The sequence below is a fragment of the Corvus hawaiiensis genome, chromosome 26 (assembly GCF_020740725.1).
Source record: "Corvus hawaiiensis isolate bCorHaw1 chromosome 26, bCorHaw1.pri.cur, whole genome shotgun sequence".
NCBI lineage: Eukaryota > Metazoa > Chordata > Aves > Passeriformes > Corvidae > Corvus > Corvus hawaiiensis.
Window position 1 is genome coordinate 1,430,696 of NC_063238.1, and position 26,994 is coordinate 1,457,689.

General features: G+C 41.0%; 1 protein-coding gene across 4 annotated transcripts in view; it reads right to left on the reverse strand.

Annotated features, from left to right (window-relative positions):
• NOL4 (nucleolar protein 4) overlaps positions 1–26,994 on the reverse strand; it is a 190,299-nt gene that overhangs the window by 148,453 nt on the left and 14,852 nt on the right. For all 4 annotated transcript variants that reach the window (XM_048286256.1, XM_048286255.1, XM_048286257.1 and 1 more), the window contains exon 2: positions 6,579–6,728. In XM_048286256.1, the coding sequence (XP_048142213.1) occupies positions 6,579–6,728 (150 nt within the window). The remainder of the gene's footprint in view (positions 1–6,578; positions 6,729–26,994) is intronic.

Consider the following 26,994-nt stretch of genomic DNA (forward strand, 5'->3'; position numbering starts at 1 on the left):
ATTGTGTATTCGGTACAGCTCTTACAGCTAAATGCTTTTTTACATTGTGAAGATACATGAAGAAGAAACACAACATCCAGAGCATTAAGTAAAAACTGCAAAAATTATACAGGGTTCTTTTTAGCCTCAGAAATTATAGGATAAAAAGTAAACATTTCCTAACAATACAGTCCATGCACATCTACATATATGTGGTTTTAACTCTGAATTGAGAGGAAAATGAGTTGACTTCAGTGCTTTCAGTCAAAACTTTCATGATCTTCCTTCACCATTCACAAAGTGTTTGACATATTTTGACATATATGACTGCATCCAAAACATCGCCCAGCAGTGAAGGCTTGTCTAGGCTTGTTTATTGGATCCCATGAAGAGCACAACTAGCACAGGCAAGTAATCCACTACCTGAGCATGTAATCTGATTTACCCTGGAGCTAAGCAATGAATGTCCTAATTGTCTGTGAGAAGTCTATTGCATTTCTACTACAGGCAGAGCAAACAAGCAAAGTTTCCTTTATGCTCTCCCATACTCAGATGATTTAAGTGCAGGATGTTGTGATGGTGTAGCTTTCAGAGATAAATTTTTGCTTGGAAAATTAACAAGTCCTAAACTGAAAGGCAGATTTTAGGACACATATGGCAGAGTAGGAAAGACAAGTGTTAGGAGAGGGAGTGAAATTTTGCAAGTGAACCTATTAACCTCTAAAGAATTAATATGGAGGATGTATGTGTAGTCTGGAAGATACAATGTGTCAGAATAGAGATTTCGTGTGTGTGTTTGTATTTTTTTAATTAAGGAGGGTAAAGGGGAAAAAGATGATCAAAAGAAGACTCCAGGAGGAGGGAAAGAGAGAGAAAGACAGGGACAGAGTGAAGATGGTAATCTGTCCTGGGCCCACAGCCATCAAACCAGGTGGCAGAAATGGGCTTCTTGATGACAGGAGGGTGAGCCAGCCAAGGGAAGCCCTCTCCTTTCCTCAGCAAGAGGTCACAATAGAAGGCTGACATAGGAAATCAGATATATCACTGCTGGGAGTTTTATCAAGAGCTCGCTACCCCGCTACACTGTGGGAAATGCTGTTCCCTCATGTGCTAAACTTGCGCTTCACAGCTCCCTTCCCCTGTCTCCCCATATAGCAGAAGCTGCTTTCTGTGAGGGAAGCGATGGGAAACACCTGCTAGTGGGACAATTGCCAGGACACTCAACAGTCACCCTTTGCAAAGAAGCAGGAACAAGCCCATAGAGTAAAAGTGCACGGAGCTTGGCTGTTTTGCCATGCACACAAGAATGGTATGGATGCAAGAATTTAAGTATGCTAAGGCCCTGCACAAAGCTCAAGTTCTTCCACTTCCCCAAGGACAAGGTCTGCCCTGTACAGAAACCAGCCAAGCCCCAAACCTACTTTAGCCCTGTTTGATCAGAAAGGAGATGATGTTACTTCACAGTACAACCTGTCAAAAAATTATTCCCTGAGGAGAGTACACTCAGTGTGATGCTCACAGGGGACTCACAAGCATGCTCCTGTTTTGGGAGGGAAAAAAAGTAACCCCTTGATTCTCAATCTCAGAAAGGCTTTTCTTAGGCTGACAGGAGAAAGAGAAGCTACTCAAAAGCTTGATCCAGAATCAAGAAACATTTATCACTGAAACAGCTGGATGAGGCACAAGACCCCAGATATTGCCCCACATCCAAAAGACTCCTGTTATGCCTCAGATGTTATACATTTATGTACTCCTGATGAGAGTCTTGTCTCAAGCTACTTTCCCTTGACACATTAGTATCTCCCCCATCTTTTGCAAGCCTGCTTCTTCCAGCTCATCAGCTCAGTGGCTCTTTTTTCATTCATGGGTTCAGAGTCTTATTAACCAACCCATTTCACCTGCTCAGACATGACAACCCCCACTAACAATTCAAGTTCACTGCTGTAGTGTTTCAAGGTTTTTCAGAGAGACTAGCAGGCTCAACAGACAGATACTAGATCATCTTTCATAGGTAAAAATTTCAAGTAGAATATGTACATAGAATTAAAGTTGCTTAAGGTAGCTATGAGACACACGGTTCTGAGCTAGATGATGCACTTAGTTATGGGAAAATGTGCTCAGATATAACATAGAAAGGTGAGGCCCCTACTCAATTGTTTGAATGAATTCAAATCTAATATCTTTTTTAAGGATATTAAAACAAAGTAAGGAATATAAATCTATTCTGAAATATAGGGCTTAATCACTTAATCTAGCCTAACAGTACCTATAGCTGGGCGTGAGAGGTAACACAGATGTTTTAGATCTTCAGTCTCATCACAGACCATTTGCGTTTCTTGAAAAATATAATAAGGCTATTTTTTTTCCTGGTTTGCACTGAATCACAGAGTTGTCCTGACAGCTTGAGCCTGTTGCATTATGCTGCTACTGTAGCCACAACTTTTCCCCGTTACTCCCACCTCTGATATACCCCTCAGCACTTGTATTTAAGTTGTAGACACAGATGAATAGTTTAAATCAAGAAATGTAGCTCTACAAAGGCACAGAAAGCCTGCTACACACTTGTTGCATGCCTTTCCCAAATACACCAGATGGACTCTTTTCCTGAACACTTCTCTCCCATGCATCCCCATGCCCAGTTTGATGCCACAGTTCTCCTTTCAGAGTGGGATGCCTATACAAAAATAACTCCCTGGGAACACAGAGTGAAAAGTACTACCCCAAAGCAAAGCAGCTCCCCTCAGACACTGAGCTGTGGCAGCAACTGCTAGCAGAGATACTCCTGTGCGATCCCAGCACTTTCTCCTGACCACATTGCCTGCATCAGCATTTCACTCCACCTCCTGTGAGGCCCAGCAGAGGACCCAGGGGAAGGCAGGACAAGCACGGACCCCTTTGGGCACCGCTGCTTTCCTTTGCCCTGAGGAACATGCTCTTTTCACCTTCCGTATCTTCCTGGTCACCTGTGCCCCTGCTGAGCAACCACCTCAGCCAGGCCTTGTGTCACATATCCTGCCTTTGTGAGGGAATTATCTCCCATATCAAGACCTCCAATGTCTTCCCTGCTTGTAAACTTCCCTGGGAACTGGGAAAACAGCTGAGATTAAAAGCATCGCATGAATTATTCCTTCAGTCTGGCACACTTTGGATAGGATTTAAAATTCTTGGTTTCATTTTACATATATAAGCCACGTCTGGGTGATTTGCTGGTGTAGATCTACCTAAAGTTATGCTGGCAAGGAACGCAGCACATCAATCTTACCTTGTATACAAGTCAGGCACCCGAAATGAGCACAAAATCTGCCAGTTAAATAGGACACTTCTCCTGTTTTGCATGTTTTCAGTGTTACTCTCCCACACCATATACACAGAGTTTATACAATTCTCTTCTGATCTTTTTGTGTGAAGAGGAGAAGAGAATGGGTCCTTATTCTAAACTTAAATATTGAAGGACAGATGCTTTCCTAGTTTACATATAGGGTTTGTGCCAAAAATCCTAAAGTTTGGTATATTGCTATATTTATATAATTAAAATGGGAAGACTCTTCCAGTACTCTGCTCTTTAAGAGGTTTCAAGTACCACATCCTATTTATCTTCTTGCACAGCATCGCTGTAGGAAGTCCCACACAAATCAATCAGTTGTAAAAATATCATGCATTTCCACACAGTTAACATAAACAAGGCAGTGCAGATTCCCTGCGTTTGTCAAGTGTTCAGAACACACTTTTAGATAGACATTCTAAAGTATTTTAGCACTCCAGCACCCAGGGTGACTTTATCAAAAATTAAAAAGACTCTAGTTATACCAAATTTGTTACTCTATGTACATGCAGACAGTAGTTAATTAAGTCACCTTTGACAATTTCATTACCCTTCCAATCATGCTTGAGGGGTGTTCAAAACTTTGAGTGAAGCAGGTTCACTATTGAAAACGAGACTCACAGATCTTTAAGTAAATTAATTACTTAAAAACAATATGTTGCAATTCCCAAGGGCTGTGCCATTAATTTTTCAGAAATACTTAGGTACTGAAAATCCATGACAGTATTTATGAACTTCAGAAGTTCAGAAATTTTGTACCGAATTGTGGTGTTTTCTCCCCATAATTTCTGTGTTAAAAGGTTTTGGTTACCCAGTGAGAGAACAGAAGCAATGTGACCAACTCATGCCAGGGGTTGTGAATTACAAGTATCAATTGTAGCATACTGTTTGTGAACCATCTCTCCTATAAAAGTTCTTCACTCAAACCATTTGGCGAATACTTATGCATGATAAATACATGCAGAGATCTCAGAGATGATTCACTTCTGACATGTGAATAAAGAAACAAGACTAAATTAATCTTGTTCCAGATTCACTTAATGAAATTAAACCCTGCCAAAGTACTCCAGTTTGATTTATAAAGCTTTTAGAGTATAATGTTTTGGGAGACAGTTACCCGAGATACTAACTTTTTCCTCCTTAAAGTGCCACAGGGGAGGTAGGTACTGCGTGGCTTCCTGGAACAGACTGACACTACAGCTCTTAATTTTACTAAAGGCATTTTCATGGACAGGTCCAGTAAAGGAGCATGTGTTTACCCGGATGGTCTGGTAGAGTTTGATGCCTGTTTACTCAAGCTAATTCTTACATCAGAATAGAGAGCAAGAATTGAAATTAGTTTCTTCTGGAGTCTTTTGTCCATTTTTTTAATCTATGGAAGTCCTTCAAAATTATATATGTGAATCCTGTCACTGGGAAATATGACTCAATGCCCTTGATAAATGAATATACAATGAAATTGATGCACAAATATTGCAGACTGATAATGACAAAAACTTACATTTGGGCATCTTTAACAATGCAACAGGCTCATGTCTCAATTGCAATAAAAGTTGACAATAGATGAAACTACTGCGTAGGCTACTGAATCTGCACAAATAGTTCTTCTCACCAAAGATACACTAGTCTTTCATGCTATTCACAAATTTCTTATCTGACCTGTAATCATGGGATTCTTATGGTAGTAAATATTATACTTGGCACGTATTTGTGGGATGATGACTTGAAGTATTGTATTTATAGTTGGCAGCATTCCTTATAGCTGTATATTATTCTAAGATGTTTGTGACCTATACCTTTGAATAGATTGCTGAAGTAAAACAAAATAGAAAGGTCAATGGAAAATACCACTTTTCTAATGCTTTTCGAAAGAGAAGACAAAGTATCAAAATGGCTGAGGTGCCAGATAAAAATTAATTTAGAGAGTTTGCATTTGTTCACCCTGAAATAACACTCTAAGCCTTACAAAAGCACACCCACATGAAAGATGTCTTCATATGTCTGTCTTAAGGTCAATACCTCTGGGAACAAATTAGAAGAAATTTTGCCAAGAGCTTATCCCACAACAAACCATCTGAAATAGCCTATAAATAAAATATCTCTGAAGGGATTCACAGATACAGAGAAAAGACTGTTATATGGGTAAAAAAAAAACAGTAATGGAAAAACAGCTATTTCTCACAGCCAAAATAGAATCAGAAACTTGGAGTTTCCCCATATTTTGGTGACCTCTGATGAAAAACAGCTCAAATAACTGCAGGTTGTTTTTAAGAGGAAGAGCTGTGTTGAGGGTGGTAGGTCACCTCAGGGCGCTGTCCACAGCTCCCTGCCAGCCTCATCCCACTGGGACCAGAGGGAGAGGTGCCTTGGATGCCCTGCTCTCTGGCCAGGGGTGTGTGATGGGCCCTGGCTGGACACCCCCGCTCTGCCACACCAGGGGGGCCCCTGGAGCTTCAGCAACTGGAAACAGTTGGGCAGATGGGTCAGGATCCACCTCTGAGTGTGCCTGGCCCTATCACAGCCCTACACATGGAAAGTTGGTCACCCAAATCCAGGTAAGACCATACATTCTAAGCACCTTGGGAAAGTGCAGCAAATGTTTCATTAGTTCTCCACAAGAAAATTAAGTGTTGTATTTGTGTCACTAATCACAAAAGCTATTTGCAGCTATTTTAAGACTGTACTGATACAACCAAAATTTTAGAAATAATATTTTCTCCCTACTCAGCCAGTTTATGCAGGTATGAGAGGTGCCCCCTTAACACTTTCCTTACTGTACCTAGTAGCTTTCCAGCCCTTTGAATTTAGGACATTTACAAGTTTTCATACCATTAAACCATTAGGTACTACTTAGTCTGCAGCAATAAACTACAAGGCACCTGCATTTTTATGCTGAAATACAGCAACCCATTTAGCCAAGTTGTGACAGTACCTTCTAAGTCTTCTTTAACACTTCATCCATTTAATAGCAATTAACTCATACAGAGAAATTAGAAAAATTGTGAAACCATTACAGAAATAGCAAATTCTCCTCTCGTACCAATGAGAAAATCTCTAGTGAAGTCAATGGATGTGGCCCTTATTACACAGCAAATGTGATTTCTAAACCATATGTCTTCATGCATTACTGAAAGATCTCTGGAATAAATTTGAGAGTGAGGTTATCAGTACTAATTCAGTTGGAAAAAAACCCACAAATCTCATGCCATGTGACTAAGCCCAAATAACTCACATTTTTAAAGACTCATGTTCACTTCTAGTTGGTTTTTTTACTTACTGCTTTATACGTTCTCTTTTGTCCAGCATGTTTTCTGATTTGTTCTCCATTAGGCCCAGTTTCAACATGCATGGAATAGATAATGTCAAAGAAATCTTCTACGACGGCCACCCGCCGTAAAGACAGCTTCTCATCTACACCTACTCCATCCTGCAAAGGGAAAAGAATAAAAAAGAGAACAGAAAAAGTAAGGGAGACAAGATGAATAGATAAATTGTGATAATCATAAGACACATTGTCCTTTTTTAGAAGAGAGTTAAAGACCCTTCCATTAATATCTGAAGATCACCCACCCTACAGACACAGTATTGTAGGAAAGCTGTGTGATCACAAGGATCACTGCAAGCAGTCCATTTTGCCAAACCAGGGCATTTGGCCTCTTAATAGGAAGTGATCTTCCACTCCAGTATTTTTTTAAATATTTAAAAAAACAAAACAAAAAGTATCTGTGCTTCTTTCTCTAAATGCACAGACACAATTCAAAGGCAGAAGCAGTCCCAAAGACGTGGCACAAAAATGCATTATGTGGTTGTTAGTAAGGATGCAACAGTTCTTTTATTCTCACACTCCCTTCCCAGTAAATCTGTGCCTAGCATTTCACAAAGGTATTTAATAAAAGGTTTTAACTCAAAGAGCTGACTGTAATTATGAACACGAAGGAAGTTGTTACAAACAATTTGCCCCTGCAAAAATTGCTTGAAGACATACTCCATGAGGACATACCACAACATGAGGAAAAGAAAGGGATGTTGTTAGAATTTTCTACTTTTGCACACAGACATCCGGCTGGAAGAAGTGACAGAAAAGTGAGAACACCTAGCATCTGATTTTCAAAAGTGATAGTGTCATGATAGCTAAAGGCTTCTAAAAAGAAACAGTCCCCAATATCTCTGAATTTAACCAGTGCAGTTGAGTTCCCGCCTTTTTAACAGAACCACCCACACGAGGTTTTGTTTGTTTTACAGCTGCCTATGGACAGAGTTCTAATGCAGGGGCAGGAACTGGGACTCTTGTTTTTCCAGAATAGACATCTATCAAGCAGGCTGAATTTTGTAATACAACATCAATATATGAAGAATGAAATAAGAATGGCCAATTCCCTTGCACTCCAACACTGTATTCGAATTTAGATCTTTGGAGGCAGCAGCATAACCTAACATTCACTGTGTATTTTAAGCAATAAGGCTGTTCCAAACTTAATATATTTTATAACACCATTACTGATCATGTAATTCATGCCACAACAAAACTGATTTACATGGGCACTTCTATGACAAAATACATGCAATTATGGCTTCAGTGACCGAATAAAAACAAAAGATGAGAAACTAAAAGGTAATAATTATGTATGACTCCCACTTGCTGTCCCCCGATCATAATTCCTTGCTAACACACTCCACTAAGTTTGCTGTATGTGGACAAACATGATTCATTTTTCTCACTCCCCCTATTTTTATTCCAGCCCACTTCAATTTTTCATATATTTTGAAGAAAGAACCTAGATAATCCCAACGGCTCCAAAGAACCCCCCAGGGTGACATAGAGGACCTCTGACATGTTCCTAGTAGCAATGGAGAAAATGTCAATACCTTTATAACATAACCTTCTAAACATGCATTAATCCAAGTGATAGAGGTTTAGGAGGTGTTGATGCACTACCAGCCAGACAGGTTACACCCTGTCCTGCTCCAGTATGCCCAACATTCTTCAGAGAGATCCCTGCCCCAAGCTACGTGGTCTCTTCCACCATGTTCTTTATCCCCAGGAGACAGCTGGACCCAGGCAGAACCCCAGCATATGTGCAATGAGAGCACTGCCACAGTTCTGATGGAAATGACTGTATTGAGGATTCTGGGTGTAACAAGATGAGGAATTTGCAGGGCAGTCTCCACCACAGGTTAAAGCCTCAGCTCAGCTGGGAACAGTTGCTCTGAGAAAGCTGTGAAGCTAGCTCGTAGCTCATGATCGGTCACTGACCACCAGCTCAAAAACTTTGTGGCATTGTGACAGGTATTGGTTTAAGCATCATTAAGAACTTGCTTGGTACTACCCACCACCATTTTCTACTATTTTAAAAAAAAAATTGCTTTAGAGATAGGACCAACATCAAATTCAGGTCTTTGCAGCTTTAATCTTTAGGGGAATTCACATGTGAGCGCTGTAGGGGGGCCCATCTTCAATCATTATTTTCTCACCACCCAAACAGCACAGTGGGATCCCTGATGATTTCAATCACTCTTATTATGACGACAGTGTTATCTCACACTGCTCTCCGAATACTCAGAAGTTTATAGTGTTGATTAACTGAGAAAGATTTAATCTGTTTATTACTAATGAGTTTTGTTTTATGAAATTTCCTATGAGGGAGCTCTCTTTTTTAATTAAAAAGAAATGCATTACAACAATATTAATTTAAAACCTGAGATGCCACCTCAGCAGAGCTGACACATGCAAACATTATGAATACATTCAAAGAAGAAACTCAAAAATGAAACTCATTTTGCTGCTTTTGGTGGCCATAGTGTGCAGTGCTCTCTCTAATGGTCCTCCTACCTCCCTCCCCAGACACAGACACCCAAAGGTTGCCAGGTATGATCTGGGGGTGCTCTTGAAGGGGCATTTCTCCATGCAGCTGACTAAAACAATAAGCACTGATATTACTTCTAAAAATACACAGAAGTAAAGTCTGCACAAATTGTCATGACTCCTAATTGAAGTGCTAGAAAATGAATACAAACTTTCCAAACCTTTTCAGTCAAAAAGGGTAGGAAAGAAATTGTTTAAACGGAGTAGAAACTGCTTCAGAGGAAGACAGGGCTATAACTCAATATCTACATCTGTAACTTTATCTAGTGGAACCTGGACATGACTAAGTTGGCTTCATCCTGTTTGGTGCTGCCTAAGACAATAAGGCAGACCTTGATTCAGAACACCTGCAGTGCTGCAGAAGGTGCCAAGTTGCTGTGAGCGAGCTGTTCAGTTCATCCGGCAACACGCAACGCTGTACAGAGATGTAAGCCTCAGCTGCAGAAGCAATACACCAGATGAGTAATTTGAATAAGGTAGCTACTTACTGATGCTTTTGATATTCCATACTGACCTGCCAATAGGTAAAAAGCTGGGCAAATGATAAAACCTCAAATCTCCATTTAAACCATGAAGTCTCTGAAGTGGACGCAGTTTTATCAGGCTTTCCTGCCATATGCCATTACACTACACTTTTATCCTGAAATTGCTATTTGATAAAGGCATTAACAAAGCAGCTCTGCTGTATAAGCTGGCTTTTGGTAAAAATTTTCACAGTGCCTAAGGGGACAGTTTTTTTAGCCTCAACTAAAGCTAAAAAAAAACTGAATGAGAGAATGCATCGTAATGTTATTCCCATGACTGAAAGGCTATGAAATGTCCACAAGGGACAGGACAAGTAATAGGCTTAAACCACAGCACGGGAGATTTACATCAGATATTTGGAAAAACTTACTATTGATGTGGATAGTCAAGTACAGTAATATTTTGCCTGGGGAGGCTGTGGGATATATGTCACAGAAGGATTTTGCGACCATGTTAGGCAAATATCTGTCAGGGATAGTATGAGTAAATCCTGTCTTGGACAGACTAGATATTAATTGAGTTTCTTCTTGATAACTCTAGGAAGCCTAAATACCACTTTCAAAGTGACTTGGCCACTAACAACTCCGGAATAGCAAGGAGGACATTTATAAATCACTGAGGTATTTTTAGGATTTTTATTCAGCATGGAAAGAGTCCAAGCCTCACTTTCAAAAACTACTTAGGAATGGAAGCCTCACTGAATGCTTCACTTCCAGCATTGGACTTAGACTCTTAAATCTTTTAGGCTGAGTTTCATGCCTGTCCTTTCAGCCACCACTGAGGTGTGCCATGCCCTGTCCTAAACCAGTTGTCTCAGATGCCTCTCTGGCCAGCAGTGTGACAGACACTGACAAAATACATTCATCCTGACAGCTGCTGGAATGGTTTCAATCTCTATCAGTGAGATGTTATTTCATTTTACTCTTTGCATTACAGTTTTTCCTGCTTACTCTCGGTTTTATGTATATCCAGAGATCTTCCTATGTTCGTAGGACACAAATAAGGAAATGTTTCTTTGCATTTTCAGCACTACAAAATCCATTTGTACTCTGAGATTAAAGTTGTTTGCTTGTTTGTTTTTAGATATCTAGACAAAGAATAAATTTCTGGACAGAAGTGAATTTTACAGAGATTTGTGCACCTCTCAGAATGTGCTAAGGATCCCTTTGAACCAGGATGCTTGGGGAGACAGGCAGTGTCTCTTACTGAGGTTGAATCTACAGGGTTTGTCAGAGTAAAGAAAGGAAGAAAGTTTGCCAGTAAAGTGAATAGATAAAACTCTTAAGGCAGCAAAAATATCTATTAAATGAAAGGTTGTCATTTTTATAGTTACTTTGCAGAGGAGAAAAAAAATTCATACAAGCCATTAAAATTAATGCTATTGAAACAAAAGTGCTTGTAATTCCTTGCTTGAGAATAGCTGCCCCATCTCCTGTTGAAATTTCTGGGAGGAAATAGGTCTCATAAAACACCCTCTTGCTTTGTGAATGAATATAACTATCAGCATCTTGACAGCATTTGAAAAATATTCCTATAAAGACATGATAGACAGAGATAGAAAATAAAAGGAACATCTTGGTTGGTAGTTTTATAGAAAATGTTCAGGTCTATAAAAACCTCTGTTGTAAAAGCATCAGAGCCAGAAGCACCTACAAAACATTAGGAGTAGATGCAAATAACAATGCACCTAAATATTTCATTGCATAATATAAATCACATATAAATCTAAGATGGCTTTAAATGCAGAAATATGATGTGCAACATTCTTCTCATATAACCAGATCAGACAACAGCACAGTTAAAGCTCATTTATGTCCCCACACCTCTGCTGACTTGTACCACATTTTGAATTTCCCCTGGATGAGAAGAAAAGTCTTTTGCTGACGGAAACACCATACTCCGGATAAACAAAAAGTCTTGCTCATAGCCCTACGCATTGTTAGTTCGTGCATAATGAGCTCCTGACATGACTGTATGTAGATGTTTCACTCCCTCTGGGTTCAAGATAGGAAAATTTTGTATTGAAAGTGTTAGGAGGAAGCAATGGTAGTTGATGTATAACATGAACCCTATATATCTGTCTGCAGAAATAAGTCAAAACAAATGAACAGACTGAAAATCCTATTGTACATTATTTCCTTTATCTGCTTGTTCAGTAACTGTAAAAAATATTAATATTTAAAAATAGGGATGACCATTTTAGAATGCCTCTTACTTCCATAGAAATGAACAAATTACTTTAATCAGCCCATGTATTTGAACTCCCAGGTTATTAGTACACCCATTTGAATATCTGACTCATTCCTGTCAGCAAAGTTAAAATCCACAAAAGAGCAAAAGTTAATAGTACTTGGTAGCTATTATAAAGCAGCCTAAAATAAATAAACTGATCATTTCTATCCAGTTCCAAATGGAAAGTGCCTATAATAGCAAAAGGAATATTTATTATTTGCAATTTACGGTTTCTGTTTCTCATTATATCATGTTTGAACAACAAATCTCATGTTTTACCAGCAGATGGAGACAGGAAAAATCAGAGTTACATTAAAACAGATACACACCAGAACCATTTCCAGCTGACAAGTTCTCCCTTTAGAGAAACACACACTACAAGGACTAAACAAATAAGGTAGGACATGGCAGCAATGAGTCAAACTAATGGTAGACATAGATCATGAAAATAAAAATAATAAAGTGAAGTAAAATGGCAAATTAATTTGCCCTTTGAGATGAGAGACTTAAACTAAACAACAGACACAGAGTTTTGATGTATTATGAAAGCTGTAGGTGAGAAAAAGCCCTTTTACTGGCTTGATGGGGGAGTTCAAAACAACCAATAAACAAAACCAATACTGAGCAGAAGTCCCTTTCTCCTCTATCTCTTGAACTGTTCCAGATGACGGGGAAAGCACCAAAGCCAAATCGCTGTCCATAAACAGTAAGGGGTGAATTCTGGGTGCCATATAAGTCTAAAATATCCCACCCAAAAGGGCTGTCCTACTGAGTCTTTTCACGTGAGGCCATCACCTGGTGTGGATCACTAGCTCCCTCAAACTAAGCCCCAGCAAGCAGAAAGAATGGATTGTGAAACTCAACTTGCCAAACTGTCACCTTTCTTTCCTTGAAACACAGTAAAATAGGCCCAGAGACTATTTCATTATACACAAAATATTTTCAAAGGTATCTTCAGAGGTTCCTTTGGCATGAATGCATAATAACCTGGCCAGTGGTCTCTGAGATAAATATTTGGTGCTCTTTCCATACGAAAGAAAGGCAAAAACTTTTCTTTCTCATCTTTCTTCAGAAGTGTGTATGGATGGCAACAGGCAGAAACTGATGCACAGGAAGTTCCACCTGAATATGAGGAGGAACTTATTTACTGTGCAGTGACCGTGCACTGGAACAGGTTGCTCAGAGAGGCTGGGGAGTCTCCCTCACTGGAGATACTCAAGAACTGTCTGGATGCAATCCTGTGCCATGTGCTCTAGGATGATCCTGCTTGAGCAGGGAGGTTGGCCCAGATGGCCACAGTCATCCCTGCCATCCTGACCCACCCTGTGATTCTGCAAAAGGCAGACTATCATTCTCTGTAAGAGTGCAGAAGAGATTTGAAATAAAACATGGAGTGCATGTACTGACTCTTGCACTTCCTACCAAAAACAAGCATGGACATGGGAAACCAGAGGTAATTTCAAAAAGATGCCTGCACTCAGAGCCTTGAAGGAATGGCAGGAGACCCCAGTGAGGAACACAGGACAGGCAGAACTCTGGTTGCAGTTCACTCTTCACAGCTAAGACTAGCCTCTTAACTGAGGTCTGAATACCCTTTTCCCTCAGCACACTAACACCTGATTATTTTTTTCCTTTGATGTTTAAACATTTACACAAACCTTCTGAACAAAAGCGGGTCAGAAGCTGGGTCACACTTCACTGTTTGTGAAGTCTGTAGCAGCAGGCTAACCAAACACCACGAGCTGTATCTCCATCAGCAAGCGGGGCACCGCAGGAGCAGCACATCTGTGGAGCAAAGCACTTGATACCAAGGAGCTCATGCCACACCATAAGTATTTCAGGCTATCTCTGACCTGGACCTCTGCAATGGACACACACTTGTGGTCACAACCCAGCACGTTCCTGTCTATCAAAAGCCACTTTTCTTTCACTGGAAGGAATCTGTTTATACACTGAAAAAATATCGCACTGTGAAACAAAGCCCAGCAAGCACGGTCCAGAGCTTTGTTTCAAAGACACACTCATCTTCCAAACGAAAATGCCAGTGCAAATGCAGCCATGGCTTCCTTAATAAGACAACAAAATAGGATTTTTCACACACACACATGTTGTGATGAACATTACCCAAACCTATGAGAAAGATACTTAACTGTCTAGCTCAGGGACACACATGGCCCCGGTGTGACTCAGGAGATCAGAAAGGAGCTGAACAAACACTTATTCTGAAACAGAGACCATATTTGCCATATTACTCCTTCTACATTCCTCCCTCTCTAGCAAACTCCTGCCTACTTAGCCTGTTAAAACAACAGATGATGCTTCCATCATTACATGCAGTCTGATTTCAGCTGGCCTTTTTTCTTTAATTTTTTGACAGAGAAAGCAAATTAATACTCTATTCTGCCTACTCCCTGTTTATAGAGTTGGTGTATTTAGTACAGGAAAAAGGAACCCAGGCACTACATGCATCATATTGAGTGAAATATATGTGACAATTCCAATCAAACCAAAGTTAGAATTGGACAGAAAGAGAGGAAGAGCACATGTAACACCTGCAGGGAAGTGGCAGTTTGCATTTCAAAGCTGAAAACTTATGGTCAATTTATAATAATAGTAATAAAACAAAATCTGCAAATTGAAAAAAGAAAGCAATTTCTTGAATTACATTTTTTAATTAACCTGAACTTAACTATAATTTACCTATGAATTCTTAATTTTGAAAAATTGTCTCAAAAATAATTTCTGATCATAGGAAGTTTGAAGAGTTTTTTCTGAAGCTTATATTTCAAAAGAGAAGCAGTAACTATTTATTTTTTTGATAACCAGATTGTATTATTTCCTGTTCCCTGAAGGATGCTGTCTCTTTTCTAATGGGTTAGTATTCTATTAGAAAGAATTAAGTTTTGACTTTGAAGTCTATTTTTTTTGAAAATATTCATGACAGTTCTGGGAACATCCAGCACACTCCACTTGCCCTCTTCAAACTCCCTGTTTGGTAAGCAGCTGAGAGCTAATAAACCTAGCTTGGACATCAAGGGTAACTGAACAGAGAAAAGTTTAACACAGACAAATCTAACTGAAGTTTTTTGTTTAAAGTCACATTCGTGACCAAAGTTTTAATGCATGTATTCCTTCTTCATAACTCATTAAAGGATCCATCTAGGTATAAGGACCTTCTACCAGAATTTTCTGTAATCCTGTGTATTCTAAGAAATTGCAGTTTTTAAGCTTAAAAAGCTATCATCATTTCAGTTCTACCACGAAACAAGATGAAAGTGCGTGAAAATTCATCCCATTAAAGTAACATTTTATTCTTTTACTGAAAGTAAAACTGAACATAGAGGTAAATATTAAGATAACTATAAGATTTCTCCTAAGACACTAAAAAAGTTTCAAAGAAGGTACAGATATTCTGAGGCTGAAGGAAATCTTTCTGTGTACAGATTCCTTCAGCTGTTGAAAAAACTGTAAACACACCATCAGACTAAGTAAAAAAATTAAAGGATAACAAGTCACTGAAGCACAAGTGTCCACTAAGTGTATTAATACTGAAATGACATTGTCTTTTTCATCTTCCTACTCTTCACACATTTTATCTGATAATTATATCTGCCAAGCTGTAAACAGTTACTCCAGGACTTTTCCAGAGAAGACTGCAATGCCAAGCTAAATGCTTGGTAGGGGAACTGCCTTTTCAATCTCCCAGCTAATCTGGAAGGGTCAGCTACTCCTGATGAGTGTTTTAAAGGGAGGGGACTTCAACTTCCCACTCCAACAGATCAGCACACTGTACAGTGATTTCCATGAAACATTGTTTCCAAAAGTTAGTAGCAATTATAATACAAAACTTAGTTTTATTTTAGTCTCAGGATAGACAGTTCTTTGTATCTCTGCTGAGCATGAAAAATTTGCTTTTCCCAAATAAGGGTACAAGGATAAACCAACTTATTCTCCTCAAATATTTTTGACTGTAGGGGATTTTAAAATGAATAGGTGTGAATCCTAGTGTGGGCCTGCTTAGTATGTTTGGGGCTTTTTCCTAAATTATGGGATCTGGTATTGTCATCAGCTCAGCAAAAAGAAATGGGCAAGCTACTAATTAAATGCTAACTCTTAACATTCCCATCATGCTCCAAAAATGAACAATTGCTCAATTATAATTTAAAGTGTGCTATACTTTACAGGTATTCAAGCACTAGGGGAATGCAATGTAGATCTATAATGCCACCTTTTTTCAGACTGATGAAATGCAACTACTGTACACCAAAAGTAACCTAACACTAAAGTGAAGCTTAAATAATAAGAACTCATTACCCCAAAGTGCTGCCTGTGAAATTAAACATATTAAATATATATTTTTTTTAAATTATGTTCCAAATACTCATAAGCCTCTGATGCAAGGCTGTTGGCAGATAGAACTTTTTTAATACATAATGTGAAATGCAAGTGCCAAGTGTTACATACTGCAGTAAAGGGCCAAGAGCATACCACACCACGGATCAACACTGCTCAGTGACAAAACGTCTAAATAAAAAAATTGCTTCAAAACCCTAGTTAATTGGTAAAATATTTCAAAAAGTCAGGGAAAGAGGATAAATCAGAGGACTTCTGATGGGAAAGAGTGTTTTTGTGTCTAGGTCTCTGCGTGCAACTCCAGCAAAGGCTTTTGTCCCTTAAAGTGGCTTCCTCCTTTCACCTGTTGCCTATAGCAAGGAACAGCCCTGGGGTGGCACGGAGATGAAACGTGTGACCTAATCGCTCCCACTGATGTCTCTGCAACAGCTGTTCACTTGCTTATACAAAATCAGTTCATGGTCTCAGCACAGCTCCCAGAGGACAGCTGTCTCCATCACCAAAACCACTGCTACAACAGCCCATTAGGTGCCATTAATTGGTAACCTCATTAGCATCATCAGTAAAGACACTGGGGATCAGATTTTAAGCTGCACTGGTGCTGTACAGGCAGCTTATGGTATGAACCCGTACAAAGCTCTGGTGCTGAGGCTGCCTAAGCACTGGCTCAGCAGCCTCACCTGCAAGGCCAAGTGCAGAATAATGACAACTGTCCCCAGCTCCAGTGCCAAAGGGGACAGGAGTCTCCAGGGCACCCATGTTCCACGCATGTTCCACTGGTTCTCTGACCACATTGCCAACATACTTCCCACACTGGATAAAAGCTGCTTCTTGCAGGGAGCAAAGAGGTACTTCCCAGACTAAACATTCCTGGAGTACAAATTAACAGCCTCTAATGGAGATCCCTCTAGATTTCTGCAAGGACAAATGAGCAAGGATTATGAAGGGGCTCTCTGTAATTGCACAGGTAATGTTACCTGACCAGGAACAGAGGCCACTGGGGACTCAGCAGTCATATCAGAACAAGCAGAAGGCAGGATCACTGACTTCCACCTGCATGGGTCTCAGCAGCAGCAGGGGTGTGCCAGCCCTGAGGACGTACAAACATAAGCAAAGTAGGAACCGTAGGGATTAGGGTCTGTTCTTAGACGAAGCAGCACAGTACCCAGAAAAATCAGGCAAAACATTGGATACACAATCTCTCTACCAGGTTTGAGACAAAAGTAGTAAGTATCGTGTCAGAGATTTGCAGTAAGTTTTTGGTGTAGCCAGCAATGCCATAAGCCAAATATCTAACCATGTTCTTCAGGAAAATTCATCATGGAGGGGTGTAAACATTATCCTTCCAAAAAGACAGGAAAAAACCAGCAGTTTTTTCATCCTCCCTCAGACCTGAGGGAGGGCTAGTACCCTCAAAAATATCATCAAACTAAATTAATTGGTAAATAACGAATATTCATCTTTTTTTATTAGTTTTGTTAATATTTGTATGTGTGTGTGCACAGATCAGGTTTTATGAAATTACCCCAGCAGGCTCATGTGATGCTCTTCAATAACTTTCTTGTTGAGTTTTCCTTTAATTAAATTACATTTCCCCAATTCTATCACTTTTTTCACTCCTGTGACACTTTTCTCTCCTGGGTAACCTAGGCAAGAACAAGTGCCAGATGCAAAAATCTTGTGTTTCTGTGAGGAAGCACTGTTGCAGATAGTCAGATTATTTACACCACTTTTTTTCCTTTTCTTCTTCCTCCCTTTGCTCAACCATCAACAAAGTCTACAGCATGAAGAGGCCAATCCTTGCCAGCAGAACCAAGTTTTGAAAAACACTACTGCACCATATGTTCAGTCCTGACCAGCGTGATAGTTTGGAAGCTGACATCTGCAGATGGGGAGTTCATACCACCATTCAGCACAAACATGCTGCTACTGTACACTGAAGTCAATATTAGCCAGACTTTGCTTAGGAGAAATTTTCAACACTGATCTACAGTTTCACCTTGCCAACTAATTTTTGTTACACTGATGTAAATGAAATAGATATAAAAAGAATCTTGGAGAAAAATGGTGGTGCTGATTGAGAAAGGGAGCCCTGGTGAATCCTTTTAGTAATGTCCTTTAGAAGGAAAACTCTCCTGTATCAGATATTACATTGAAGCTGTTGGTGTAACAGAAAACACTTGCTAATGTTACATATGATGGGCCTTCATGAAAGCCCACTAAACTCTATTTGGCCCGTAGGGTTATGCACTACAAGGATACAATGACCTCAAACAGTCCCCTGAACATCTTTGAAGACTCAGTTAACTCAGTTTTTCTCTAAACAAGATATATCAAACTTGCAATAAGCACTTTACAAACCAAAGTCTTTCTTGCCTTTCTTAAAGCAGCAAGAATACCCTACTTAAATGTTTGTGGGAGTGACATTGGTTCTTCTACAAAAACAGGAAGATAAAGCGCGTTTTCCCGGCTCCTTTCAGTTTTTCTCCCCCTTGCTCCTCTCTCATTCCATCTGCAGCTCCTTATGCAGTCCAAACACTTTTTCCAGGACTTAAACAGATTCATGGCTAACAATTTCCACAGGGACTGTGTGCATGTTCTCTCAGGCATGCTCAGCCACCAACACTCATCAGAGGGCTGGAAATCAAAATCTGTGTCAGTTGTGCCACTGGGATTGAAATTCCATGACTTCATGTCTGCGTGTCCCTCGTTCAGACCTTTACTGTATAGCAGTGGCCTTCTTCAAAAGCCTGTATCTAAAATCCGCTGTGTGAATTTTCTTTAAAATGTTTTGCAGTCTTATCTTATATGCACATCTACCATCAGTTATTAAATGGGAGAGTAAATGGAACCGTTTTCCTTTATTATGTTGCTCTGAAACTGAAATGGGCAATGTCTGGACTGTAAATTCACAGTAGAAAGAGGTTAGATATTCAGTTATACAAATTTTACTCAGAACTTTTCCTGCATAAAATTAGGAGCACGCCTGAGCAGCAAACAGTTCAAAACAATGGTAACTACAACACTGACTTTGCAAATGCTGTTATATTGAGTAAATTCAGCTTCCTCATTTTTCATAAATATTACCTACCTAATATTTTTTTAGTGTAGATAAGAGGTACATCCCACTTCTGATCACTAATGATGCTGCCCACCAGCCCAATTCTTTTTCTAACAGAATTAAAGGAACAGCCAAATAATGAAGGGGACCATTATTGCCTCAACAGTACTGCAAAAACTGGTGTTTTGAATAAGTAGGTAACCAGATTTGTTCAACATGTTATGCATTATAAAAGACAGGAAATCAGAGTATTTGCAAGTTGAAGACTCCCTATTAATGAGATGTTTGCCAGTCTCTGCCTTAATCCAGGCACGCCCATGAATTTACTACCAAATATTATTGTTTTGCATGTAAAAATATATAATACATATTTAATATAATATCCTATCATATAAGTATACATATAGTACAGCTGATGAAAGAAAAGGAAAGATGCAGATGAAATAGTCTGTTCTGTCTAATAAAATTCATGCTTATTTTGTCATACCTACAATGGTTAATATGCAAACTATACAAAGCTTTGTAATTAATAGCACAATTCTGTGCTCAAAACATGAACCAAACACTATATTAACAATTCTCCATGAACATGTATCCTTACTTAAACTTTCTCTCTTTCTATAAAAAGAATAAAGTTTATGTTTCTCAGCTGTTTGTAAGAACAGGAAGAAGAGTTGAAACACAGGATTAGAATTCAATTACGTATTAAACACAGTATGATGATTATACTATTCATGAAGTTCCCGAGAATTTGGTGATCGATCTCCCAATATCTTAGTTTAAACTACTGTGTTCAAACTGTAGCAAAACTGTAATACACCAGGACTAAGTGACCTGGGCGTTCTCTCACTTCTCTGTGTATATTGGCTGCATTAAGTTAATGGGACACAGCACTTGGATGCCTTCAGTAATAACAATAAAGTTCTCTTCCTCTCATGACATTCACATGATGTGTACAGCTTGACTGACGGATGTGCCATCCAACCCAGAGCTGGTTGTAATCGACAGTTTAGCTTGCAATGTCAGATGGGATCTCTTGATAGTACTTGAAAGTACCATAGAAAATCAGGGAGAGATGAAAGAAAAATCAGATGGTCGCTTAGTCCACCCCGACAGAAAAAGGGACTGTCTTCTCTTGCTCATGATGTACTTTCTTGTCTTCTCATAAATGACTCATCTGAGACAGGTTTCATCACTGCCTCTGAGACACTATTTTACAGACTGGTAGAGGTAAACACAGAAACTTTGGCTGAGCCTGTGCCAAGAGCCTGCCACAAAAGCTTTGCAGACTGCTGTGTTGCTGTTTCTTAGTTCTGTTCACTTGGAACATAGGCACGACACTAACCCTCTCTAGGACTCATTGCAGAATAAAGTTCCTCTGTCACACTAGATCATATCTGCTAAGAAGGAGTTAGCAAGGGCCTCTTGGTGGCAGTGAGAAATAGGTGATCACCTCCCTAAGGCTTTGTCATGTCACTGCCTTGTTTCCAGCTTATCTCCCAATTCCAGGAGCCCAATTTCATCTCCGACCAAAAATAGCTTCCCTTGCAAGGCACTCAGCACATTCTTTCTTCACAAATAATAGCATAATTTAAAATCCCACGGAAGAATCACAAAATATTCTGAGTTGGAAGGCACCCACAAGGATCATCAAGTTCAACTCTAAAGTGAATGGCCCCTACAGGAATCACACCCACAACCCTGGAGATATTAACAGCATGCTCTAACCAACAGAGCTAATCTCAGGGTAACATTGATTTTAATAAACTATGGCTCAATCTTCCAAATTGTCCTATTCTCTCAAAAATGATGCTTTGCCTGCAAAGGACTAGGGACACATCAGCATCACTTTTCATTCCTCAGCAAGTGCAGAGATCACAATCTCACATACACATCAGAGGCTAAGGTTATAAAGCTTCAAATTTATCTCACAAGGAAAGCCAACATCTGTTTTCATCTTGCTGACAACATGAACAGCAACATTTTTATTCCGCTGAACAAAACATTAACAAGGACTGAATTTTCAAATGCTTTTTTTTTTTCTTTATGCATCAATTCAACATTAAACTGCATCTTCTGATATACTGCTATACCTACAAGAAGCTGCAATTTGGTTGTCTCAAACTTTTGCCATTTCCTTATGTTAGTTTTCAGTCTTCCTGGACTACATTTCCCAAGACACACTGCAGGAGATCACATGTTTTGTGAAACATTTAGTAAAACCAAGGACACCAGTGTAGTAGGAATTCTTGTGTCACGTCTCTCTTCATAAATATATTGCACCCACTCATTTACTTGCACTTCATAGCAGCCACTCACTCCAAAATGACTGAAAAGGCTTTGATGCACTTGCAACAACAGAGTCAGCTATGAGGACTGAGTATGTACTTCATCTACATCATTTAAGCCTTGCCTGCTCTAAGAGAAATATGTTATTACTTTATTGACAAATCACATCTGCCACCCAAACCACATACAAGGCCAGTTGCAGGAAAACTCTAAATTCAAAATTGTATGTCCACAACTGCCAAACCAGCATGGATCACCAAGAAGATTTAAAAAGACCATACGGGCAAGCCCTGTTCTGTTCTGTGCAAATAGCCTATTATGGCACTGTATTTTGTGTGCTACAGCCTTAAAAAGGAAATGACACAGTAATTTCCCATCAAATCAAATAATTTCTAGCATAACTTTTCATTGGGGGTATTCTGCATGTATCCTGAAATTTGTTTTCTGGGGAGACGACAGGCACAGCTGCACATCTGGTAAATATGTGTGCTTGTTTTTCATGTAGGGGTATACATGAAATTAAATTCAATTTGATTCAACTGTATTTTACTGGCATGGCAAGCTGCTAAATGCAGCCTAGGAAAAATGAACAGACCTTTGAGGTAGCTGTCACCAGCTGATACAATGAGTTTAGGATGGGGTTTCTTTCTGTATCTGGGGTTTTATCCCATCTATCTATTTCCCACTACTGCCCATTTCCCATCTTGCTCAGTCATTTTTAACAGTAACCTGCCACCTGAGAGGACTTCACAACACAATGCCACCATTACACTCTCCCCCGGAGGTCAGGAATACTTTTTTCCTCGATTTTGTTTTGACAAATACATTTTAGGATTTCTGATGATACCCAAAAAAAAATCTTTTTGTATCTCACTCAGGTTTTGGATGTTGATGCAAAAAGCATTGCTCCATTTCATTTTTTCCTACTAGATTTTCTGTTTAGATGCTCCCTTTTTTCTCCCCCTTTATTTTTTTTTTTGTCTCCTTGTTTCTGCTCATAGCTTATAGGCATTCCTCCTCCATTCAGTGTATGTTTCAGCCTGCATATTCACTGAAATAAAAAAAATCTGTTAAGACAACAGTGTACAGTTGAGCATCCTATTGTTTGCTTCCATCCTTCCCAGACCTGTTGTACAGAGCATCATGAGTTACAGAGACAGAATCATAGAACCACAGAATGATTTGTGTTGGAAGGGACTTTAAAGATACTCTAATTCCAACCCCCCTTCCATGGACAGGGATACCTTCTACCAGATCAAGTTGCTCAAACCCTCATACAACCTGGCCCTGAACACTTCTGGGGACGGGACAATCACACTGCCCTGGGCAACCTGTTCCAGTGCCTCACACCTCATTGTAAAAAATCTCTTCCTTCTGTTCAGTCTAAATCTACCTTTTCAGTTTAAAATGATTACTCCTTGTTCTGTCGCAACAGGCTTCAGTGAAAACTCTCTGTCCATCTTTCCTCTCAGCACCCTTCAAGTACTGAAAGGCTGCAATAAACTCTCCCTGGAGCTTTCTCTTTTCCAGGCTGAACAACCCCAACTCTCTCAGCCTGTCTTTGTAGGAGAAGTGCTCCAGCCCCCCAGTCATCTTCGTGTCCCTCCTCTGGACCCACTACAACAGATCCATGTCTTTTCTGTGCTGAGGACTGCAGTCCAGGACACAGCCCTCCAGGTGGGGTCTCACAAGAGCAGAGTAGAGGGGTGGAGTCGTTTCCCTCAACCTGCTGGTCAAACTGGGGGTGGTGATGTGATCCACTCAACTGATGCTATGTATAACTCAAGCTATAGCAATTCTCTGAATTAATTCTTGTGAGTTACTGTTGCTGTACTTACTATAGCAATTTATTTTGCATTTTTGGTCCCACAGAAGTCAACCTATTACTTTTAAGAGGCCAAAAAATAATGGCATTGATGTTGCTTTCACTTTTGATCCTCCTGTGCTGCTGTGTTGCAGCAGAAGGAATGTCTCCAGGTGAGATGGGACCTGGGAAATAGGGTCTTCAGCAAGTTTGCTAGAATGCTCTCCTTCTCCAGATCTTGCTTTATGGTGCAGCATACTCACACAGTTTTTTTTCATATTAAGCTTTCACAATCTGATTTGTAAACTTCAGGAACTGAAGCTTCTAGACTCCCCTATTATGAGGCTGAGCTTTATATAATTTAAGATGTATTCAGTGTTCCTATCTCTATAATTAAATTTGTCTGGTTTTGTTATTTTGAGCACCTTCTGAATTTTTTTCAAAGAGCTTACTAGGCATTATGTTGAAAGGATTCTGCTCAAATTATATCCTTCATTTTCTCACTTTGTTTTAAGGATAATTACTTAACTGATATTTGAATTAATGAAATAGGGTATGGAAAATCACTTAATTGGCCTGAAAAATCTTACAATTTAGGAAAAAAACCTGCTTTTTTTTTTTTAATTTCCTGGTTTCTAAGTCTACAGGGTCCACTTGGGACATTTGCAGTTTAAAGTGGAAATTCCCAAACATGAGCCTGCAAGACCATTCGTGGTTAATAAATCAACAGTCTCTAGAACCACACTAACCACCCACATTTTATATACTCATCAGTCAAAAGGCTGATAATGAAATATCCATGGTCCTTGAGAGATTTTGAGAACTGACAGGGAGTTGTTGCTAAGACAATCTCTTCTACATAGCTGTGGGGACTGCTAAAGCATTTTTGTGTGAGGGGTGTTTTTAATACAAAAGTAGAATTTTCATGAGCATTTGACTGGAGATGGGATTTTTAAAGAAAAAAAATTACAAACACTGTGGAACTCACAATGAAATTGTAACAGTTGATAAGACTCCATTTTTGCGATATTTTAATATCTATAAAGAAAAAGAAAGAGTCCTGATCTTTTTTGACATTGACATCTTTAGGATACAGATTCAGTTTTGTGGTTAGTTTTTCATGAAAGAATTAAATTTTTATTTTCATGTGTGATAGTATTATTGGTCAGATATTTTACTAACTTTTTAGATCCCAGAAGCATTCTATGAAAGAGAAAAGGAGTCCTCCAGCTGTGTTCTATGCCACACAATCCAGCATTTAGTGAAGCTGATAAAAAATAGTTTTCTCTTGTTATGGTTAAAAGAGAAACCTCTTTGAATGATGCCTTAGCTTTTAACTTTTACATCACTAGTAATTGGGGCTAAAGACATTCCTCCTCTCTACCCACTCTCCCCAGTTTCTGGGCTGTCCCATCAGCTACATGGCAGAGGGGACTCACAAGTCTTCCTCAGAGGAACAGACCTGGCTTCAAAGTATATCATATTAATATTTGCATGTCAGGGGCCCAAGTCCATGTTTTCCTATCATAACCATATGCAAATGTTTTTACTGCCTGTAACAACAGCCAGTGTAATACCTTGAGGGCCAAAAATGGAGCAACGCTACTTTTCAGGAAGAGGTGTAACTATGTACTATGCTACACACCATACAGCCACCTGCACGTGGTAAGAGAGCACCAGGCTGGTAGCAAGACATGTCTCAAGTACTGGGTTCTGGAAAAAGCAGAAAGCATCAGTGAACACCAGCAGTGACAATGGCACAAGGTTTTATTTCCACTCACTGCACCTCAAGTCACACCAACCACGACACGTCACTATCTACAGCAAGTATTTGTAGCTGCCATGATGCTGTGCAGCCCTGCCAGCAGGGTCTTGTGTGGCATCACGGTGAATTTTCTTAGGAAATCTGGCGCTTGTTTCCAAAGTCAAGGGCTTCCTTAAGTCAAACCGATGGTTCCCGGGGCCTGTGCTGTCTGCAGGCTACACAGCCATGGTGCAAGTGCACTGCAGGTGTCCAGGACAGCCCCGATGAAATAGGTACCAGCTCTATCACTGCACACACACACCAGCAGCCATCCACAGGAACACGGGAACAGGGCTGGCTAGCACTGAAACCCATCCATGGCTGCCCACACAGCTCCTCAGACAGAGGTGGGCATCACAAGCAAGTCCAGAGGAGGGCTGTGAAGTTGGTAAGAGAGGACTGGAGCACCTCCCCTACAAAGACAGGCTGAGGAAGTTGGGGCTGCTCAGCCTGGAGAAGAGAAGGCTGCATGGAGACCTCACAGAATCTGAAGGGAGCCTACAGGGAAGCTGGAGAGGCACTCTTCATCAGGAACTGTAGTGACAGAACAAGGAGTAATGGGTACAAATTGAACGAGGGGAAATTTAGGTCAGGTATTAGCAAGAAATTCTTTACTGTCAGGGTGGTGAGACAATAGAACAGGCTGCCCAGGGAGTTTGGGGATGCCCCAACCCTGGCAGTGTTCAAAGCCAGGTTGGATAAGGCCTTGAGCAACCTGGACTAGTGGGAAATGTTCCTGCCCATGCAGGGGGTGTTGGGAGTAGATGATCTTTAGGTTCCCTTCCAATCCTTAACATTCCATGATTCTATCACCCACCCATCTCCAGCGTAATGCTGCCCGTGCCTGCAGCAACCACCACACCGGGCAGGCACGGGGCATTCGCTGCGCTGAAAACACACCGGAGACGATGTTTTATTTTAGCTCCCAGTACTCCCTGCCCGCACTGGCTGCAGGCTGAGGGCTGCGCAGGGGCTGTCCGTGCCCACCGCGGATTTACAAAATCCCGCCTCGCCCCAGCCACCCGCAGCCCTTTCCCCGGAGGGCTGGCACAGGCGCTCCGCCCGGGATGCGGCAGGCGCGGGGGCAGCGGGGCCGAGGGGGCGGCGGCGGCCGCACAGGTGCTGCCGCAGCCCGTCGCCATGGGAACGGCGCTGCCGAGGGCGCGGCGGCCGGGCCCGGCCGGGCCCCCCCGCCCGCGAGTGGGAGCGAGGAGCGGGGGTGTGTGCGTGTATGTGTGTGTGTCCCGGAGGTATTGCACTGTTTCCATAGGAACAGGCGGGGGGAGGCGATGGCGGCACAGCCGCACCCTCTCCCCGCTCCCCCTCCCCCGTGCCCTGAATGCGAGCCCGAGCCCTGAATCAATTAATGGAGCCGGCACCGGGCTGGGAGCGGGGAGAGGGCTGTGCGCCCCTCGGGACAGCCCCCGCACCCAGCTGGCGTCGCGGCCGCGCTGCTTCCCCAGGGGGACCCCGGGCCGCGGGTCCCCGAGGGGTGGCCCCGGCAGATGGCCCCTCCGCAGCCGCCCCCGTTCCCCGTCCCGTCCCCGGCGAGGCGCGCCCGGGGAGAGGCGCTGGGGAGCCCCGGCCGCACCCCGGGGACACCCGCGGGGAGAAGGGGCGGGGGACACGCACACAACAACAACAAAACCCCGTGCCCGCACGGCTGTTTACGGCACCATATGGCTGCAGGGGGAGGGGTGAGGGACATGTCTGCCGAGCCGCCGCGCTCTTTATGTCCGATGGAGTCACGGTCACCGCGCCT